The 18,474-nt window shown below is 41.0% G+C and overlaps 2 protein-coding genes across 9 annotated transcripts in view; one reads left to right on the forward strand and one right to left on the reverse strand.

The window, feature by feature from the left end:
• The window catches only part of GALNT7 (polypeptide N-acetylgalactosaminyltransferase 7), a 182,651-nt gene extending 166,958 nt beyond the window's left edge, over positions 1–15,693 (forward strand). For all 4 annotated transcript variants that reach the window (XR_016229919.1, XM_051842571.3, XM_051842572.3 and 1 more), the window contains one exon: positions 1,484–15,693. Coding sequence is in view for 3 of the 4 variants with exons in the window: in XM_051842571.3 (XP_051698531.3) it covers positions 1,484–1,621 (138 nt within the window). In the remaining variant the exon portion in view is untranslated. The remainder of the gene's footprint in view (positions 1–1,483) is intronic.
• HMGB2 (high mobility group box 2) lies at positions 15,134–17,706 on the reverse strand. Of its 5 annotated transcripts, none has more exons than XM_002709471.6 (5): positions 17,587–17,706; positions 16,932–17,101; positions 16,511–16,656; positions 16,263–16,437; positions 15,134–15,693 (listed from the first exon to the last, which is right to left on the reverse strand). In XM_002709471.6, exons 2-5 carry the CDS (start codon positions 17,079–17,081, stop codon positions 15,532–15,534), a joined length of 633 nt encoding a protein of 210 aa, XP_002709517.1. In that variant the 5' UTR covers positions 17,082–17,101; positions 17,587–17,706; the 3' UTR covers positions 15,134–15,531. The 5 variants fall into 5 exon arrangements, with proteins under 5 accessions (XP_002709517.1, XP_089183362.1, XP_089183363.1 ...); XM_089327236.1 differs by having other exon boundaries at positions 16,932–17,142; XM_089327237.1 differs by having other exon boundaries at positions 16,932–17,018; positions 17,561–17,706.
• Between the last annotated feature and the right edge of the window lie 768 nt (positions 17,707–18,474).

Below are 18,474 nucleotides of genomic sequence, written 5' to 3' on the forward strand. Positions count from 1 at the left end.
AGGTACAGGGGCCCAAAGACTTGGGCCATCTTCTATTGCTTTCCCTGGCCACAGTAGAGAGCTGGATCTGAAGTGGAGCAGCCGGGACTAGAACCAGTGCCTATATAGGATGCCATCACTGCAGGTGGCGGCTTTACCTGCTATGCCACAGCACCAGCCCCAGCAAGTGGTATTTTCTTAAACATTATTTACATTGTAGAATCTGAGTGTTCTTATCAGTAAACATTCTGTTCTACTTTATGTTAAAATCCATTGGTCTGTCTGACACTTTGAATGGCTCTCTTATCCATGCACTGCTTGTTTAGCAAATAATGTTCACTAAATCATATAAAGATTTATTTATTTGAAAAAGTGACAGAGAGATACAGAGAGACTTTTTCCATCTGCTGGTTTATTCCCCAAATGCCCACAATGGCCAGAGCTGTGCCAGGCAGAAGCCAGGAGTCATCCTGGTCTCCCGTGTGGGTGGCAGGGAGACAAGAACCTGAGCCACCATCTGCTCTCTCCTAGATACATTACCAGGAAGCTAAATCAGAAGCGGGGTAGCCGCAACTCAAGCCAAGCACTCTGATACGGGATCTGGGCCTCCTAGGAGGTGGCCCAACATACTATGCCACAACACTGCCTCCACTAAGTTCATATATATATTTTTCTAAATGTTGAAATAGTTCATTATATCATATCCAAGAATCACAGCTATAACCATCAGTTTCATCAGAAAAGTCTTTAAATAATGTGAAACTATCAAGTGTTTGTGGTGGTGATTATAAGTTTTCTAAAACTTTAATTTTTTCTTGAAAAGTCAAATTTTGTCAATGGCAACAAACACTGTCAAGTATTTTGCTTCTTAAACTGACAGACTCCATTTTTGAGAAAATCTTTACCCATAATCATAGTTTGTCTATGAAGTGTTCTTTTTTTTTTTTTTTTTTTTTAAGATTCATGTATGTATTTGAACGTCAGAGTTACACAGAGATAGAAGGAGAGGCAGAGAGAAAGAGGTCTTCCATCTGCTGGTTCACTCCCCAAATGGCTGCAGTGGTCATAGCTGCGCTGATCCGAAGCCAGGAGCTGCTTCCAGGTCTCCCACATAGGTGCAGGGGCCCAAGGACCTGGACTATCCTCCACTACTTCTTCAGGCCACAGCAGAGAGCTGGATCAGAAGTGGGGCAGCCGGGACTCAAACCTGCACCCATATGGGATGCCTACATTGCAGGCGGCAGCCCCACCCGCTACACCACAGCATTGGCCCGAGGTGTTCTTTCAAGAAAAAAAAAATAACATTCCATGAAAAAAAGCAGCTAGTTCATTAAAAGGACTTAGAAGGCTAACAATCAAAAGAAATCCAGAGTCTGAGATATGGTTGGTAAGAACTTGTTCAGTTTGAATTATCTGCTTATGAAAGCCAGGTAATGACTTCTAATGTTAGTGATATCAAAAGAATACAAATTTGAAACTTTTTTTTCCTTACTTTGTTTTCCAGAACCTGCACAGATTTACTCACATTCCTTCAGGAAAGTGCTTAGATCGCTCAGAGGTCCTACATCAAGTGTTCATCTCCAATTGTGACTCCAATAAAATGACTCAAAAATGGGAAATGAATAACATCCATAGTGTTTAGAAAGAATTTTTAAAAAACTAATAATCTACCTGCTGACAAGTAAATTTATACAGGACTGAAACCTGCCTGAAACCTGCTGCAACTATTACTGTTAACTCTGTACAGCTCCAAACCCAGAACCTCCTGATCAGTTTGAAGGACAATGATAAACTGTGATTTTACAATAACATTATCATCCGCAGTTACTGTTTACAAAACTGCTTTTACCTTAAACTTTGTAGATGTTTACATCTTTTTTGTTTTGTTTTAAGATGATGTTGGTAATTTGTGCCTTTAGCTCTGTTTTACTGGAACAGAGTTAAAAGCATTTGTCTTCTTTGGGACTACACTCAGGGGTATGAAAGGCAGTTTGATTTTTTTTTTTAACACACTTGAAAAAAGGTTGGAATAACCAGACTTTCATATATAATGTGGTGATTATCAACCTGTTGTGTCTTTATTTAATTTCACATCTTTTTGAAGCACTGCCACAGGTTATTAGACAAGGTGGCCTTCTTTCACAGTCATGCTGCTTTTTTGAAAGGTGAATTTCGACACATTTAGTGCCTCTTTCATTTCTCAGTATATATCTCAAGAGCTTTTGATGAAATTTATAGGATAGTAATGATGGAATTGTCACCTATATGAGAATACTCTTATTTCTCAGAAATGAATTGACATGCTGCCATTTGCTATGAAGTTAAGTGCTGTAAGGCTTTAAAAAGAAATGACAACATGGAACATCCCAAGGCTATGCCATAGGGTTTGAAGATTGCACTGCGTTAACTCCCTTACCTGCTGGCATTTCCAATGCCCTCTGTCCTTGCAAACCCCGAGAATGGTAAAGGGGTTTTCCAACTAGAGCAAAATTATCCACTGACATTTGGGATTCACTTTTCCCTACTGTCATTTTAGAAAACTATAAATCTCAGTTTTAAAACTTGAGAGTAAAAAAACAAAATGAGAAAGCACCACTATAGAAAAGACAAATGTTCATTCTGAGGTAAAAATCCCCAAGCCCTTTTTAGATTAAGCCTTACGAAACTCCTGTGCATTATAACCTAAGCTGTGCAACCTGTAAAGCCGAGAGTGAATTGATGTTTCATTTATATCATCATTCAAATGAATTCCCTGTGCATTTTTAAAATTAAGAAAAAAAAAAACACTTAAGAATACAGTTCATTAACAAATGGCAACTACTTTCTGTTTGATTGGGTGTTAGTTCCCTTATGTTTCTTAATTTCTTTTTAGGAAGTATATTTTTATTAGTATTTTCCACTGAAAAGAAGATTTGTTTGGATTTAAACATTTGTTACCTATAGGAGAACCAAATACTGCAAATGGTCAATTAGATTTTAACTGCTAAACAAATAGTCTTTTTTAACCAAAAATATTTAAATGCCTAAATTGAGTGCTAAAAAGAAAATATGATATGGTGAGAATTTACAAGTATAGTAAGAATTTTGATCTGTAATCATGATATCAGCTACCATGGAAAGAACTCACAATATACTGCCAGAGGGAAATATTTTTAATTAAAATTTAAAAATAAGAGAAAAAACCTATACTTGTTTAAAAGAGCTTATGAAGTTTCTTCCAGACTTAGTTAGCTCTTAATTGAGACCCAAACATCCTAAACAGAGTTTTATTTATAGTTTTGAATTGTCAATTTGTATTTTGCTACTGATCTGTGGTCAATCATTTTAACTTTCATTCATCTCTATGAATATTTGGAAAGAATACATTTATATGCTTATATAATTATAAAATAAATCAACTATAAAAAAAGAAACTAAGAATTGGTATTTTAATTACTTGTGTGTTTGCAAATAGATTCCATTTTCCATGTTGAAGAAATTATAACCAGCCGGCGCCGTGGCTCAATAGGCTAATCCTCCACCTTGCGGCGCCGGCACACCGGGTTCTAGTCCCGGTTGGGGCGCCGGATTCTGTCCCGGTTGCCCCTCTTCCAGGCCAGCTCTCTGCTATGGCCAGGGAGTGCAGTGGAGGATGGCCCAGGTGCTTGGGCCCTGCACCCCATGGGAGACCAGGAAAAGCACCTGGCTCCTGGCTCCTGCCAGGATCAGCGCGGTGCGCCGGCTGCAGCGGCGGCCATTGGAGGGTGAACCAACGGCAAAAGGAAGACCTTTCTCTCTCTGTCTCTCTCTCTCACTGTCCACTCTGCCTGTCAAAAAAAAAAAAAAAAAAAAAAAAAAAAAAAAAAAAAAAAAAAGAAATTATAACCTTGTTAACTATGCATAGGCCTAAGAAAGGTGGCACATGAACTGTACATGTAAATTTATGGGTAAATTAAATGGATATTTTGTGCAATTCATTTAAAGAATATACTCTATGAATATGATTCTATATATTCAAGTCAAAACCTTACCAAACATGATAAAAAAAACATCAGAAGCTGCTGCCATAATGACTATTTTCTACTATAGGCTGCTTTGGAAATAATTCTCATATCCTTGCTTTGTAAGTTGATGATATCACTATGCATTTCTACACATTTTATAAATTTGATTTATGCAGATTTTGATACACTGTTTCTGTAGAAATTGTATAAATATTCAGAATTTTATTAGGATAAATTTGAGAAACTTATGTATATCTTAATTCTGGGTTGCTTGTTTTTTAGGTGAGAAAAAAAATAAAATGTTGTATTTTAATCTGTGGGTTTTTTTTTTTTTTTCAGTTCTTGTAATCATTTCTAAATCCAAACAGTACACACTGGAAAGAACGACCTGATTTTGTTTACAAAATGTACTTAATATTATAAACCATAGTTATTAACTGAGTATGTACTTAACTGTTGGTCAGAATCCTGCTACACATGGTTAGAATGCTCAGAGCTAATGGAGCTGAAGGAAACATAAGGCTTCCTTTTACAGAACTTCTGGTTGCCTATGTAGAGCAATTTTGATGATAACCTCTTCAACTATAAAAGATAACCGCAACATCTTTCTTGGCAATGTATTCTACGGTATAATTGCTTATTGAAAGAAAAAAAAGTCTTTAAATCAAAATTCTTCACAGAAACAAAGAAAAAGAAAAAGAAAGCCTAACAAAATGAAACTTAGAAATGGTCTTTAGGACCACGTGGTATAAAACATGACATCTCAAGAGAAGATATGGCTGTGAATAGATTCAAGTAAGTGGCTGTATTGATTTGAGAAATTTTCTCCCAACTGAATTATCTATTGTCATCCCTTTCCGTTCTTACTTGCCTAAGAGATAGTTAGGCTAAGAAATTTAATAAAATGACAAAGCACCAAACTAGAATAAATGGGGGGGGGGGCTCACTCATTTCTTTAGATTTTCTCACAGGGATCTTGGAATATATTTCATTTCAGTACAAGATGTAATTGAGACCGGCGCCGTGGCTCAATAGGCTAATCCTCCGCCTTGCGGCACTGGCACACTAGGTTCTAGACCCGGTCGGGGCGCCGGATTCTGTCCCGGTTGCTCTCTGCTCACAGCTCTCTGCTGTGGCCAGGGAGTGCAGTGGAGGATGGCCCAAGTACTTGGCCCTGTACCCACATGGGAGACCAGGAGAAGCACCTGGCTCCTGGCTTCGGATCAGCGCGATGCACCGGCCGCAGTGCGCCAGCCATGGCGGCCATTGGAGGGTGAACCAACGGCAAAGGAAGACCTTTCTCTCTGTCTCTCTCTCTCTCTCTCACTGTCCACTCTGCCTGTCAAATAAATAAATAAATAAAAAGATGTAATTGAATGAAATTCACACATAATAATTCAATGGAAAATATGATTGGTAACTAATCACAGCCAGGTACCTGGTAGGCCAGTAGTTCAGATTTTTGAAAATTATCCCATAGTAAAGCATTTTTAAAATATATTAGGTACCTTGAAAATGTTTATTATTCATTAGAATCAATCTGTTGGAAGGAAATGGACAAAAGTTATAGAGGGGACTGGCACTGTGACGTAGCAGGTAAAGCTGCCGCCTGTAGTGCGGGCATACCACATGGGTGTCGGTTCATATCCCAGCTGCTCAACTTCCAACTCAGCTCTCTACTATGGCCTGGGAAAGCAGTGGGAGATGGCCCAAGTCCTTGGGCCCATGCACCCACGTGGGAGACCCAGAAGAAGCTCCTATCTCCTGGCTTTGGTTCGGCGCAGCTCCGGCTGTTGCAGCCAATTGGGGAGTGAACCAGCGGATGGAAGACTTCCCTCTCTCTCTCTCTCTCTGCCTCTGCCCCTCTGTAACTCTGCCTTTCAAATCAATCAATAAATCTTTTTTCAAATAGAGAATGGTTTTGGGAGACCACTATCCCTGGAATTAAAGATTAAAGGAAGGACTTTCTCTAAATTAGATTCAGTAATTGCTTTGCAGTCTAATTTTTAAGATTTTGAAATGCCCATAATTGAGCCTTAGGACCTACATCTGAGCAGATGCGGGATGGAGGGATCCTGAATTTTCATAATAAAATACATGTTAAAATATGCTAATCTGAAAGAAGATAGGTATAGTATGATAGATTCTGAAGTCTATTTTAATCTCTGTTCCCCTACAAATTACCTGCGTGACCTTAAATTATTTAATCTCTGTATATCAGCTTTTCATTTGTAAAATGGGAGAAATAGTGCCTATTTGATAGGGTTGTTATTAGGATAAGTTAGCATATTACTAGGTACTTAGCATATTTCCTGGTTACAATCAAAGTAATATAAATATTCATTAGTATATATGCTTTAAAGTGTTAAAATCTGTCCCTAATCAGAAGAATAAGACAGCTACACTGAAGACCTCTACAAAAGCTATGTGTTGTATATGCATATGTTTCAGATATTACCACTATTCTACAAGTGAACAAAGATGAAGCTCAGAAGTTAAACTGGAGGTTAAAGTTACGCTAAGGAGGAAAATTGTTCTCTCTTCCTCATGCCATTCACATAACTTGAGTAAAATATAGTTTTGGGTGATCTAATTCAATCCTTGGGTAGAAATAAGTGCATCCTGAAGAATGTCTAAGTATATCCTTTAAATTATCTTTAAATGAAATTTCACCTGGGCTTTTGAGCAAATTCCAGCAATATTAGGATTAAATGTTCAAAACAAACAAAACTAATACTTTCAGTAGAAAATGTCTGGGTATGACAGTCATTGGTACTGGATTTATACCACTATCCTCAAATATAAAACTGGACAAAATATATGGGGCAAATGTTTTCAAGAATTCATGGGTAACAGGCAAGGCAGACTCCTATTTTAAAGAAGGGGGCCGGCGCCGTGGCTCAATAGGCTAATCCTCCACCTGCGGCACCGGCACACCGGGTTCTAGTCCTGGTTGGGGCACCGGTTCTGTCCCGGTTGCTCCTCTTCCAGTCCGGCTCTCTGCTGTGGCCCGGGAAGGCAGTGGAAGATGGCTCAAGTGCTTGGGCCCTGCACCCGCGTGGGATACCAGGAGGAAGCACTTGGGAGATGAACCAACAGAAAAAGGGAAACCTTTCTCTCTCTCTCACTGTCGAACTCTGCCTGTCAAAAAAAAAAAAAAAGAACCATACAAGTGGAACTTTGAGTCTTAAAAAAAAAAAATGTATTTATTTATTTGAAAGGCAGAGTTACAGAGAGGCAGAGAGACAGGTCTTCCATCTGCTGGTTCACTCCCCAAGTGACTGCAATGGCCAGAAGCTGAGCTGATTGGAAGCCAGGAGCTAGGAGCTTCTTTCAGGTCTCCCACGTGGGTGCAGGGGACCTTGGGCCATCTTCCACTGCTTTCCCAGGTCGTAGCACATTGCTGGTTCGGAGGCGGAGCAACCGGGACTCAAACCGGCACCCATATGAGTTGCCGGCACTGCCTGCAGTGCCTTTATCTACTGCGCCACAGTGCCAGCCCCCTTCAGGTCATTTTGACTATGTATCTGGGAGAACTTGCTCCTCCATGATGCAGTAAAAGAAGCTCAGAATGTTAATATTGCTGAGATGAGAAGTAAACTGGAGGTGTGGGTTTGCTAAGACAGCTGGAATTTACAAGGAAGATTACCAGAGGGGCATGCACTTGATTACTAGGAGACCTATACAGGAATTTTTATAACATTATCATTTGCAATAGCAAAAACCCTAGCAACAATCAAATGCCCAACGGAATGGATGAATTGTGACATAATCGTAATGAAATGTTACACAGTAGTGAATGTGAACTGCTTATAAACAAATCCTAGTAACAGTACTAAGTGAAAAAGACAATTCCCAAAAGACTTCATTCAATAAACACTTCATAAATACCTAAATGATTAAAATTATATATACAGTAAGTTGCACATTTAGAAATGATAGAGATTGAATAACTTATCCAAATTCACAAATTTAGTATTGGGGTCAGAACATAATCAATCTCTACTCAATATCTATCTCCAGAACCCTGTGGGAGGAATTTCTATTTGGTGCTGGGAAAAACCCTAAACATCTGTTTTCCATGTTAATGCCTTCATTTTCCCCTCTATCTCTACTGTCAAACCTCAGAACGGAATCTGATACCTTGTATCATGGGATCTATATTATCCCATACACACTGATATGTATAATTTTAGCTATTGATTGAGCATTTACTGTTTCTTGCCACCAACATACATGTCTTAAATGTATTGCCTCCTTTAATCCTTAATTACAATTCTAATTCTACAGATTGGAAAATGAAATTATGTGACCTGATATTACCAAACCAGTAAACATTGATTTCCAAGAGTAAGCTCCTCACCACCTCACTCTTCACTTTTCATAAGCTTATTTTTCCGCCTTGGTGTGTGTATATATATAGGCTTTTTTCTTCATATAAGCCATTTCATCTTTTCTGGAAAAAATATGGTGAATCAGAAAAATAAATATGAATGAATTATAATGCTTTACTATCTCTTACTTGACCTCTAGTACACTGTGTAATGGTGATTGTTATGTCTTCCTGGAAAATGGCAACTGGGCCCAGGCACATTGGCAGAGAGCTGGATCATAGGTGAAGCAGCCGGCACCGCAGCTCACTAGGCTAATCCTCCGCCTGCAGTGCTGGCACCCCAGGTTCTAGTCCCTGTTGGGGAGCCGGGTTCTGTCCCACTTTCTCCTCTTCCAGTCCAGCTCTCTGCTGTGACCTGGGAGGGCAGTGGAGGATGGCCCAAGTGCTTGGGCCCTATACCCGCATGGGAGACTAGGAGGAAGCACCTGGCTCCTGGCTTCAGATCGGCGCTGCGTGCCGGCCGTAGCAGCCATTTGGGGGGTGAACCAATGGAAGAAAGACCTTTCTGTCTCTCTCTCACTGTCTAACTCTTCTTGTCAAAAAAATAAATACATAAAATAAAAATAAAAAAATTTAAAAATAGGTGAAGCAGCCAGTGCTCAAGTAGTGCAAGAAGTGGCCTGACCTGCTGTGCTGCAATGCTGACCCCATGAAACCCTTCTTAACTACTCAAGTCTACGGAAGGAGAATTGTTGAATCATAGGGTAAACCCAATGTTTGTTTTTAAAATGACAAATTCTCCAAAGTTTTGGGATACCCCTGCTTAGTGGGTAGCAGAAGAAAGCAAGTCTGGATAAGTGACTGCATTAGCCCCAACATGTAATGAGTAAAAGAGTGAATTAGTGAAGAGTATATTCTTAGAGTCAAGGAGACCTGGGTACTAATCATGTCCTAATAAATTGCTGTGTGACCATTGGCAAATGCTTCAAAAAAAAAAAAAAAAAAAAGAAAGAGAAAGAAAGGAAGAAAGAAAAATAGGAGACTGGACCAAATTATATAAAGGCCATTTCCAGTTCTAAAATTTGGTGCTATATATTGTTTAAAGGTTTTTTTTTTAACATAAGTAACTGTGTATTTCATAGATGTGCTGACACCTAGTATGAGCTTCACTAAAAGAGAAGTCTGCCCTGTTAAGTCCTCAAGGTCAAAGAGCACATTGAAGTTCCACTGAAACCTCAGAAGCATGTCTATATTTACCAGAGTTACCAGAGTGAGAAGTTGAGTTTCCAATAAGGATGAGAAGGGATTCCTAACTATAAAAATAATGCATAGCTGAAAGGAATACATAACCTTGAATCAACAGACCTGATCATTATTAATGATCTTACATTTACCTATATATCATAAAAATGGCAAACTGATAGCCCTTGAGCACAATCTTATCTATAGATAGATTTCTTTTGGCCCTGAAATTTGATTTCATTGCCAGTATTTAAAATTCAGATTTTACCTTTTCCAAGACTTCTGGTACCACTTGAGAATTTAGGAGACCTGGAAATCCTAGACCTACTTGTTCATACAGAGTACTAAACCAAATAGTGGCAGTCCCTTTTATCCTGGGCATTTATGTGTTTACAAATGTGCATGGAACATTACATTTCTGGTACTAGGGATACAACAGTATCCAAAAAATAAATGTCACTGACTTCACAGAGCTTACTTCCTTGTGTGCTCATTTCACCATATCCCAGCCATTTTTCTTATCAGGCCTCTATGGGTCTTGGCATTTCCTGTCAATAACTATCCAAACTGTCGTTAAAAATATCAGTTTCCAATAGGAATCTCAAGAACAAATCACAAAATGGCTTATTTCTAGGGAGGGATATATATTAAAATGGCTAGATCTTAGACATTGGTACATCTCTTTTTGCTTCCTTTTTGCTATTCCCCAAGAAATGAAATCTTTACTACTTTGTAAAATGTTCTAGTAGCTTATATAGTACTAGAAAGTCAGATTTCAGACATGCCATAGGGCCAGCACTGTAGCGTAGATGGTAAAGCCGCCACCTGCAGTGCCAGCATCCCATATGGGTACTGGTTCCAGTCCTGGCTACTCCACTTCCATTCCCGCTTTCTGCTATGGCCTGGGAAAGCAGTAGAAGATGGCCCAATTCCTTGCACCCCTGCACCCACGTGGGAGACCCAGAAAAACCTCCTGGCTTCGGATTGGTGCAGCTCAAGCCATTACAGCCAACTGGGGACTGAACCAGCAGATATAAGACCTCTCTTTCTCTGCCTCTCCTTCTCTCTGTGTAACTCTGACTTTCAAATAAATCAATCACTAAAAAAGTGCTATAATTGTTCTATTCTAAGACAAGCTATGATTTACTATTTACAGTAAATGCTGTTAAAAGGTAAAAATTTGCCTCTCCTCCAAAGTGTGAGCTATTGACCAAACTCGCACTGAGTGTTTTCATAGGTAAGAGACCTTAAGACTAAGTCAGCACCCTTTACAGATTAAGACTAAAAGTAGTATCTAACATTGGTTAAGAAATAAACAAGCTCTTACCACCATTCTTGTACAAAAATTCCAGAGAATCAAAGATTAAAAAAAAACTTTTTTTTAAAGAAACAAAGGACAAATTGTTATATTCACAACTTTTGAACAAGAAAGGCATCCTAGGGGTAGGTATTATAGCACAGGTTAAAGCAGTTTGGGACATCTGTATCCCACATCAAAGTGCCAGTTTCAACTTCCTGCTAATGTACATGGGAAGGTAGCAGATAATGGACCAAGTTTTTAGGTCCCTGCTTCAAAGGGAAAGGCAGCGAATAGTGGCCCAAGCACATAGGCTGCTGCTACCCATGTGTGAGACCCAAATAAAGTTCCATGCTCCTGGTTTCAGACTTGTTCAGCCTTGGCTAATGTGGGCACTTGGGGAGTGAACCAGCCTATGGAAGACCTGTTTCTGTCTCTCTGCTGCTTTCAAATAAATAATCTTAAAAAAAAAAAAAAAAAGCATCTCAAAGCCATTAAAGACCTGATAAATTTGACTGACAAAAGTACAACAAAATCAAGACAAATGAAACAAAAATATGACAAAGGATCATTTTCCTTAATATATAATGTTCCCACAACTATTAATAAAGACCAATGAGATACAAGATCATAGGAAAGAAAAGTCATGTCTTTTAAACATAAAAACAAAAACTCCTAATGAGAGAAACCATTTTTATAAGGGTACATTAAAAAGTTCATGAAAAATGGAATTGAAAGATACGTTTCAGTACAAACTTTTTCAAATTCATGGATTTCATACTGTGTATTTTCCAAAAACTTTCAGAAACCCCTTACATGCATAGATTTTAAAATCTCTTGTGCTAAAATAAACATTATAATTTCCTTTTCCAGGAATTTTTTAAGTATCCTTGTTTAAATCAGAATAACAAAGACTCAGAAGTTTGAGAACTATTATGTTGCTTAGATGAGAAAACAGACACTTCACAACATTCATTGCTGTGTATCTACTAGTACAACTTCCATTAAGAAAAATTTTAGCAGGCTTCAGTAAATTAACAAAGCCAAGAGCTGCTCCTGGTACATATTCATGTTTTAGTTACTGTAAATTACTAAATTTTAAAATGCCTGTACCCTTTGGCCTAACTACTGTACTTAGTGGACCTTTTCTCACATATGAAATTGTGTACAATCACAATTATACTGTCCTTAAAGCAAACAAATATATAAATTATCTTTAGGGAACTGGTTAAATTACAACATATTCAATGGGAATGCAGATAGTTATTTAAAATAATGTGTCAACTTTGTATTGAGAATAATCTAGGCCGGCGCCGCGGCTCACTAGGCTAATCCTCCGCCTAGCGGCGCCGGCACACCGGGTTCTAGTCCCGGTTGGGGCGCCGGATTCTGTCCCGGTTGCCCCTCTTCCAGGCCAGCTCTCTGCTATGGCCAGGGAGTGCAGTGGAGGATGGCCCAGGTGCTTGGGCCCTGCACCCCATGGGAGACCAGGAAAAGCACCTGGCTCCTGGCTCCTGCCATCGGATCAGCGCGGTGCGCCGGCCGCGGTGCGCCGGCCGCAGCGCGCCGGCCGCGGCGGCCATTGGAGGGTGAACCAATGGCAAAGGAAGACCTTTCTCTCTGTCTCTCTCTCTCACTGTCCACTCTGCCTGTCAAAAAAAAAAAAAAAAATCTCTAAAATGATGAGGTTAAGAACTATAGATAGTAAGATTCCACTTTTAGAATACATCTACACACATACATGATTATGCTCACATCTTTCTTGAAGGATAATTATTGCAATATAGGGGTTACCTCCTGGGAGAACATGGTAGCCAGGAATCAAGGAACTACTCATTATATATCCTTATTTCCTTTTTTATTTTATTTTTTAAGATTTACTTATTTGAGAGGTAGAGAGCGAGAGACAGAAAGGTCTTCCATCTGCTGGTTCACTCCCCAAATGGCCCCAACAGCCGGAGCTGAGCCAATCCAAAGCCAGAAGCCAGGAGCTTGGGTGTGGGGGCCTAAGCATTTGGGTCATCTTCTACTGCTTTCCCAGGCCATAAGCAGAACTGGATCAGAAGAGGAGTAGCCGGGACATGAACTGCTGCCCATATGGAATGCTGGGGCCACAGGCAGAGGCTTAGCCTACTATGCCACAACTCCGACCCCTCCTTTTATATTTTGTACTAAGATATGACCTGGGGCCAGTGCTGGAGTGCAGGTTAATCCTCTGCCTGCAGCGCCTGCATCCCATATAGGCATGGGTTCTAGTCCCAGCTGTTTCTCTTGCAATCCAGCTCTCTGCTATGGCCTGGTAAAGCTCAGTAGATGGCCCAGGTGCTTGGGCCCCTGCACCCACATGGGAGATGGGGAGGAAGCACCTGGCTCCAGCCTTGGTGGCCTTTTGGGGTGTGAACCAATGGAAGGCCTTTCTCTCTGTCTCTCCCTCTATGTTTAACTCTACCTCTCAAGTAAATAAAAAACTTTAAGATTATGACCTGTTTTTAAAAATTAAAAATTGTAAACATACTTCTAAATAATGACTAGTCTGGGATAGGATCTAATTCCTAATGCTCATTTCCGTGCACCATATGATCCAGTCTAGATTATTGGTTCAGAAGGATTTTAAATTTTGAACCACTTACAGAATAGCAAGCATGAGCCAGGACCATCTCAAATCCCGAGGTTATTCTGGTGCAGCTCTTGATTAAAGCAATGAATTGTTCTCAGCTTAGAAACTTGAAATCTGTTTCTGGAGAACAGAATTAAAGACATAGACCCCTCAAAAACAAAGGACCAAGAATCTAATAAGTCTGTCTCACAAATCTTAATAAAATTCTTAAGGAAACAGACCATTATGCTGTTTGAATTTTCAGAAGTGGAAGCTTTAAGTACCAACGTAACATTTTCATTTAATCATTAAAACACTGAAATAGGTATTGGCTCTGTAAGATCAGAGGTAAAGTTCCCACTGCTGGCATTCGGTAGAGCCAGGGGAACTGGGAACCAGTCTTATGTTTCTTAATTACCCCAATTATTTTAGCATATTATCACCCAACACAAAATACTGCAAGTCAGTTCTTACTTTATGACCAGTGAAAAACCCATGCTCAAGTGTATATGCCATTGGCATGATTGCTAAGCCCCCAAAAGATGTTTTAAAACGGTACTTGAGGGGCTAGCACTGTAGTGCAGCAGGTTAAGTTGTTGCTTGCAGTACTGCATCCCATATGGTGCCAGTTCCTGTCTTGGATGCTCTACTTTCTAGCTCCAAACGAATGCACCTAGGAAAGCACCAGAGACTGGCCACGTGCTTGGACTCCTGCACCCACACAGGAGACCTGGATGAAGCTCCTGGCTTCAGTCTGACCCAGCACTGGCTATTGCAGCCTTTTGGAGAATGTATCAGTGGATGGGAAGACCTCTGTCTCTCCTCTGTAACTCTGCCTTTCAAATAAATCTTTAAAATTTTTGAGTCTATTAGCTAATACCTCATTTCTACTTAACAAAACTTTGGCTAGCACTTCCTGTTTTAAGAAATGAAATAACCCTTACCAAATATTTATTCCAAACATGGCATTAAATATTGAAGGCTTCTATAGTTGGCTAATAATTGTTTTAAAACTTGATAGTTTAACTACAGAACTGTCAATAATGTGTTCTGTAAACACTTAGCCAACAGATTGATCTTTAATTACTTAAAATAGTTCAAATAGAAGAAACTACTACTTCCTCAAACAAGCATTCCTAAAGTAACTACCTTCCTCTAACAACCACAAATTCTAGTGAAAATTTAAATTAGTCATGGGGTATTACAAGCTTCTCAAATGCTTTCTTAGGTTAGTAACCCAGAGTTCTAAAACTTAAGACCAAATTGATTTTAAAAATAACTCCCAAAATCTACTCTGGCAGTCTACACCTTGAACTAAATCAATTGAAAATTTAACCTTGCTACTAATGATTTTTTTCAAAGGTTATGTGTTTCCAAGTATGGATTCACCATCTAGCCACTTTTCCTCACATTAAAAAGAGAAATTTTCAACCCAAAGAAAGTCTAAGTTTATAAAAATACCAAATATCTGATAGACAAATGAACAGAAGCATAAAGAGAAAAACCTAATAATTCTATAAAACTGCAAAAATTAACTTTAGTTCATTCAATTTGCAAATATGGGCTTTTGGTTCTAACCCTCAAAATATTTTACTAAACCAACCATCTCTAAGAATTATTAGGCAGAGATACAAAAAGAGTTGACATGCCTCCAGTGTAAACTTTAAGTAAAAATTTGCATATTAAGACAAAGACAAAAGACATAACATACATAATTTTATTACAAAATTTTTTTTAAAAAAAACAAAGAATGCAACATCCTAAAAAAAAAATCCAAATTTACTAATGATACTAATTCCTACAACTTTGCTGTGCTACCATACACAAGTCAAGAAATTAAAGAAACCATTAAATATTTAGGAACATTCAACATCAGAAGCTTTAAAATCTAACTGTATGTAGTAGCCCCTCAAAAAGCTACAACCTGCATTTTTTAAAAAAAAGTATTTTCTCTACAAAGAATCTTATCAGCTATACAAAAATCTGTACAGTTTTTTTTATACTGAAGCTAATATTGAGCTGCACTTGAATTCACATTCTTAGCAAAACAACTGCCTGAGCACACACGCACACTCCACACTCATCATTACAGGATAGCCATTTATTCTTCATCTTCATCCTCTTCCTCATCATCTTCATCTTCTTCCTCTTCCTCTTCTTCCTCCTCATCTTCAGGTTCATTCTTCTTCTTTGAGCCTGTGGGCCTACCAGGGCCCTTCTTTCCCGCTTCACTTTTGCCCTTGGCACGGTATGCAGCAATATCCTGAAATATTGTCAAAAAAATAAAATCAGCATCCGGTGTCATTACTCAACTGTGAAAGCCTTACTTAGTTGTAAACAACTTCCGATTATTGACCAATAACCCTAATAACTGTAAAGGTATTCAGGGTCTAACCTGTTTTAGAACACTTGTTCCTTTTAGACTCTGGAAAGCTGCTACTGATGTAAAATGATGGGGCTATGTTAAATCAATGTCAGTATTTTCACTAACACCCCTTTACATCACAGTCCTCCTTTCCCAACTTCAAATTTTAGGTACAACTATATAAAACAATGCATTTTATTTGGCCCTCCCTTTTTTTAAACTTATAAAGTGTACCTGCAAGAATTTACTAGTGCTATACACACTGATTTCAATCAAGAGAAGGTACCAATTAGTTTGTGTTGTTCCAGTATACAATTTTCATTAGGCCTTTTCAATATCCAGCTGACATTACTATAAGATCACCTACATTTCCCCAAAATTTTACAGTTCACACCTATTTCTAACATTGGTCATTAGAAAAACCTAATTTTAATGTTGGCTTTAAAAATGTTAAGAATACAATGTACCTTTTCATATTTCTCCTTTAGCTTAGCTGCTTTCTGTTCATATGGTTGTTTATCTTTGGCTGACTGTTCAGACCACATCTCACCCAATTTTTTTGCAGTGTCCCCAATGGACAGGCCAGGGTGTTCACTTTTGATCTTTGGGCGATGTTCAGAGCAAAACAGAAAGAAGGCAGATCTGAAAGGAAGCAACAGAGTTAATAAACTGAAGGAAAAATCTAGAGGGCAATTTGGTTGTTAAATAAACTTACGGTGGTCTTTTAGGAGCATTGGGATCCTTTTTCTTTCCCTTCTTATCACCCTTGGGAGGAACGTAATTTTTCATCTCCCTGTCATAACGAGCTTTATCACTTTTTGCCATATCTTCAAACTTGGACTTTTCCTTTGCAGACATGGTCTACGGGCATACAACAAGCAGTAGAAAAAAAAAACCCGGTAAGCTATAAGCATTCAAGAATCTTTAAGGACCACGTTTTCCTTGTAAACAGCATTTTGGTTTCGGTAATCATAAATGAGTTGAAACCTAAAGCAGCCTGCCTAAAATTCCAAAATATTTAGGTGACTCATCAGGATAGGAAAGTTGCTGAAATTTAATAAGTTACCAAGGTGCTTAAGGCGCTCGCCAAAAAGCACACCTGGAAAACCTTATCCCCGTGTCAATTCCTGTCTCACCTTCCATCTCTCCGAGCATTTCTTAGAGAATTCCGCGAAATTGACCGAAGAGTCAGGGTGTTTCTTCTTGTGCTCTTCCCGGCACGTCTGCACGAAGAAGGCATAGGAGGACATTTTGCCCCTCGGCTTGTTGGGGTCTCCTTTACCCATGACGACGGAACGGCGGCCACCTGGTGGGGAGGGAGCCCGTGGGTCGGCGCGGAGCCCGCGGCTGCCAGGGCGGGCGGGCTCTGGCGGGGCTCAGCTTCCCGCCCAAATCCGCTCCCGCCCTGCCCGCCCCCTCCCAAGGGCGCCGCCTGCGCCCGGCGCCCCCGCCTCCGCGCACGCACCCTCCCGCCGGCCCCGGCCGCTGCCGCCGCTCGCCCTTCAGCGCCATCCTGAAAGCCGGGGGCGCCCTTAAAATCCCTGTCACCCGGCTTCCAAACCGCAAGTCTCAGTCACCAGTCGCCTCGCGATCAATAGGAAAAAACTCCTGGCGCCGCGCCGGGCAATATGCCTGCCCCGCCCGCGCTGCCCTCTCCAGCCCTCACACAGCCGCAACCCTATTTTCGCTCCTCGCCGGTCCAACCCGGAGAGCCACGGCGCTCAGGCCGAGTAAAAGGCTTGAGGCGGGAGAAAGGCCCACGTACGCTAGGATGTCGTAGGGAATTCTTGCCTGGTGCGAGTTGTTCCTCAGACTCCCGCGGAGCGGCCGGATCCGACGGCGTCGCTTCCTTCCCTCAGCTCCGGCGTGAACTGGTTTATCGCTAACGCAATCCCCAGCCTCTTGTTTTGCAGAGTTCTCCGCGCCACGGCAACTTGACGAGCCCGGCCACGAGCCACACCCCCACCTCTCTGATTGGCTCTGACGATCATTCAAACTCGGAGAGCCCCCGCCCCCTCACCAGGGAGGCTCCCTATTGGCCGATGTCTCGCCAGGCCCGTCCCCCAAGCCACAGCCTAGCAGGTTCGGTGGGTCGCTCAGGTCGTTAACTCCCAGACCCGTTAGAACCGGTCAGAAGAGGAATGTACTGCTCGGTCCTGATTGGCGGCGGGGAAAGGGTTTGAAAAATGGCGGGCCTAATGCTGACTGGCTAGGACCATAAACTGGGGGAGTGGTTGGCCCGAAAGGGAAAGCACCGCCAGATTTAAAAATACGAAGTCAGGAGACAGGGGGGTGTCAGGGGGCTGGCGGCGGCGGCTCAGTTTGCCGGAGCAGCGCGCCCTGCCCCGCCGACGGCTGTTCAAGTCCTGTTCCTCCTCCGCCCCAGGCCGACCCCGCTGCGTTGTGTCACGGGAGCTGTAATCGCTCCGCTCTGAGCCTCGTACACTGTGCAGAGACTGAGGCGTTTCCGTTGCGGACTCATAGCCCAGCTCCCCGCGATGTCGCGGAGGCCAGGGTGGAACCCGGGGAGCACGAGGCCGGGGGCCCCGGACATCGCGTGGTGGGCGCGGGGAGCACGGCTACTCCCAGCCCTCATGGGGTGTTAGAACAAGGTCGCAGAGCAATGCTTTTCCCGAAGAAACCCCTCCCTCCTTGCCCTCTTTGTCTCGGGTGTCAACT

The sequence above is a fragment of the Oryctolagus cuniculus genome, chromosome 2 (genome assembly GCF_051225735.1).
Source record: "Oryctolagus cuniculus isolate XC-2025 breed Fujian yellow rabbit chromosome 2, ASM5122573v1, whole genome shotgun sequence".
Taxonomy (NCBI): Eukaryota; Metazoa; Chordata; class Mammalia; order Lagomorpha; family Leporidae; genus Oryctolagus; species Oryctolagus cuniculus.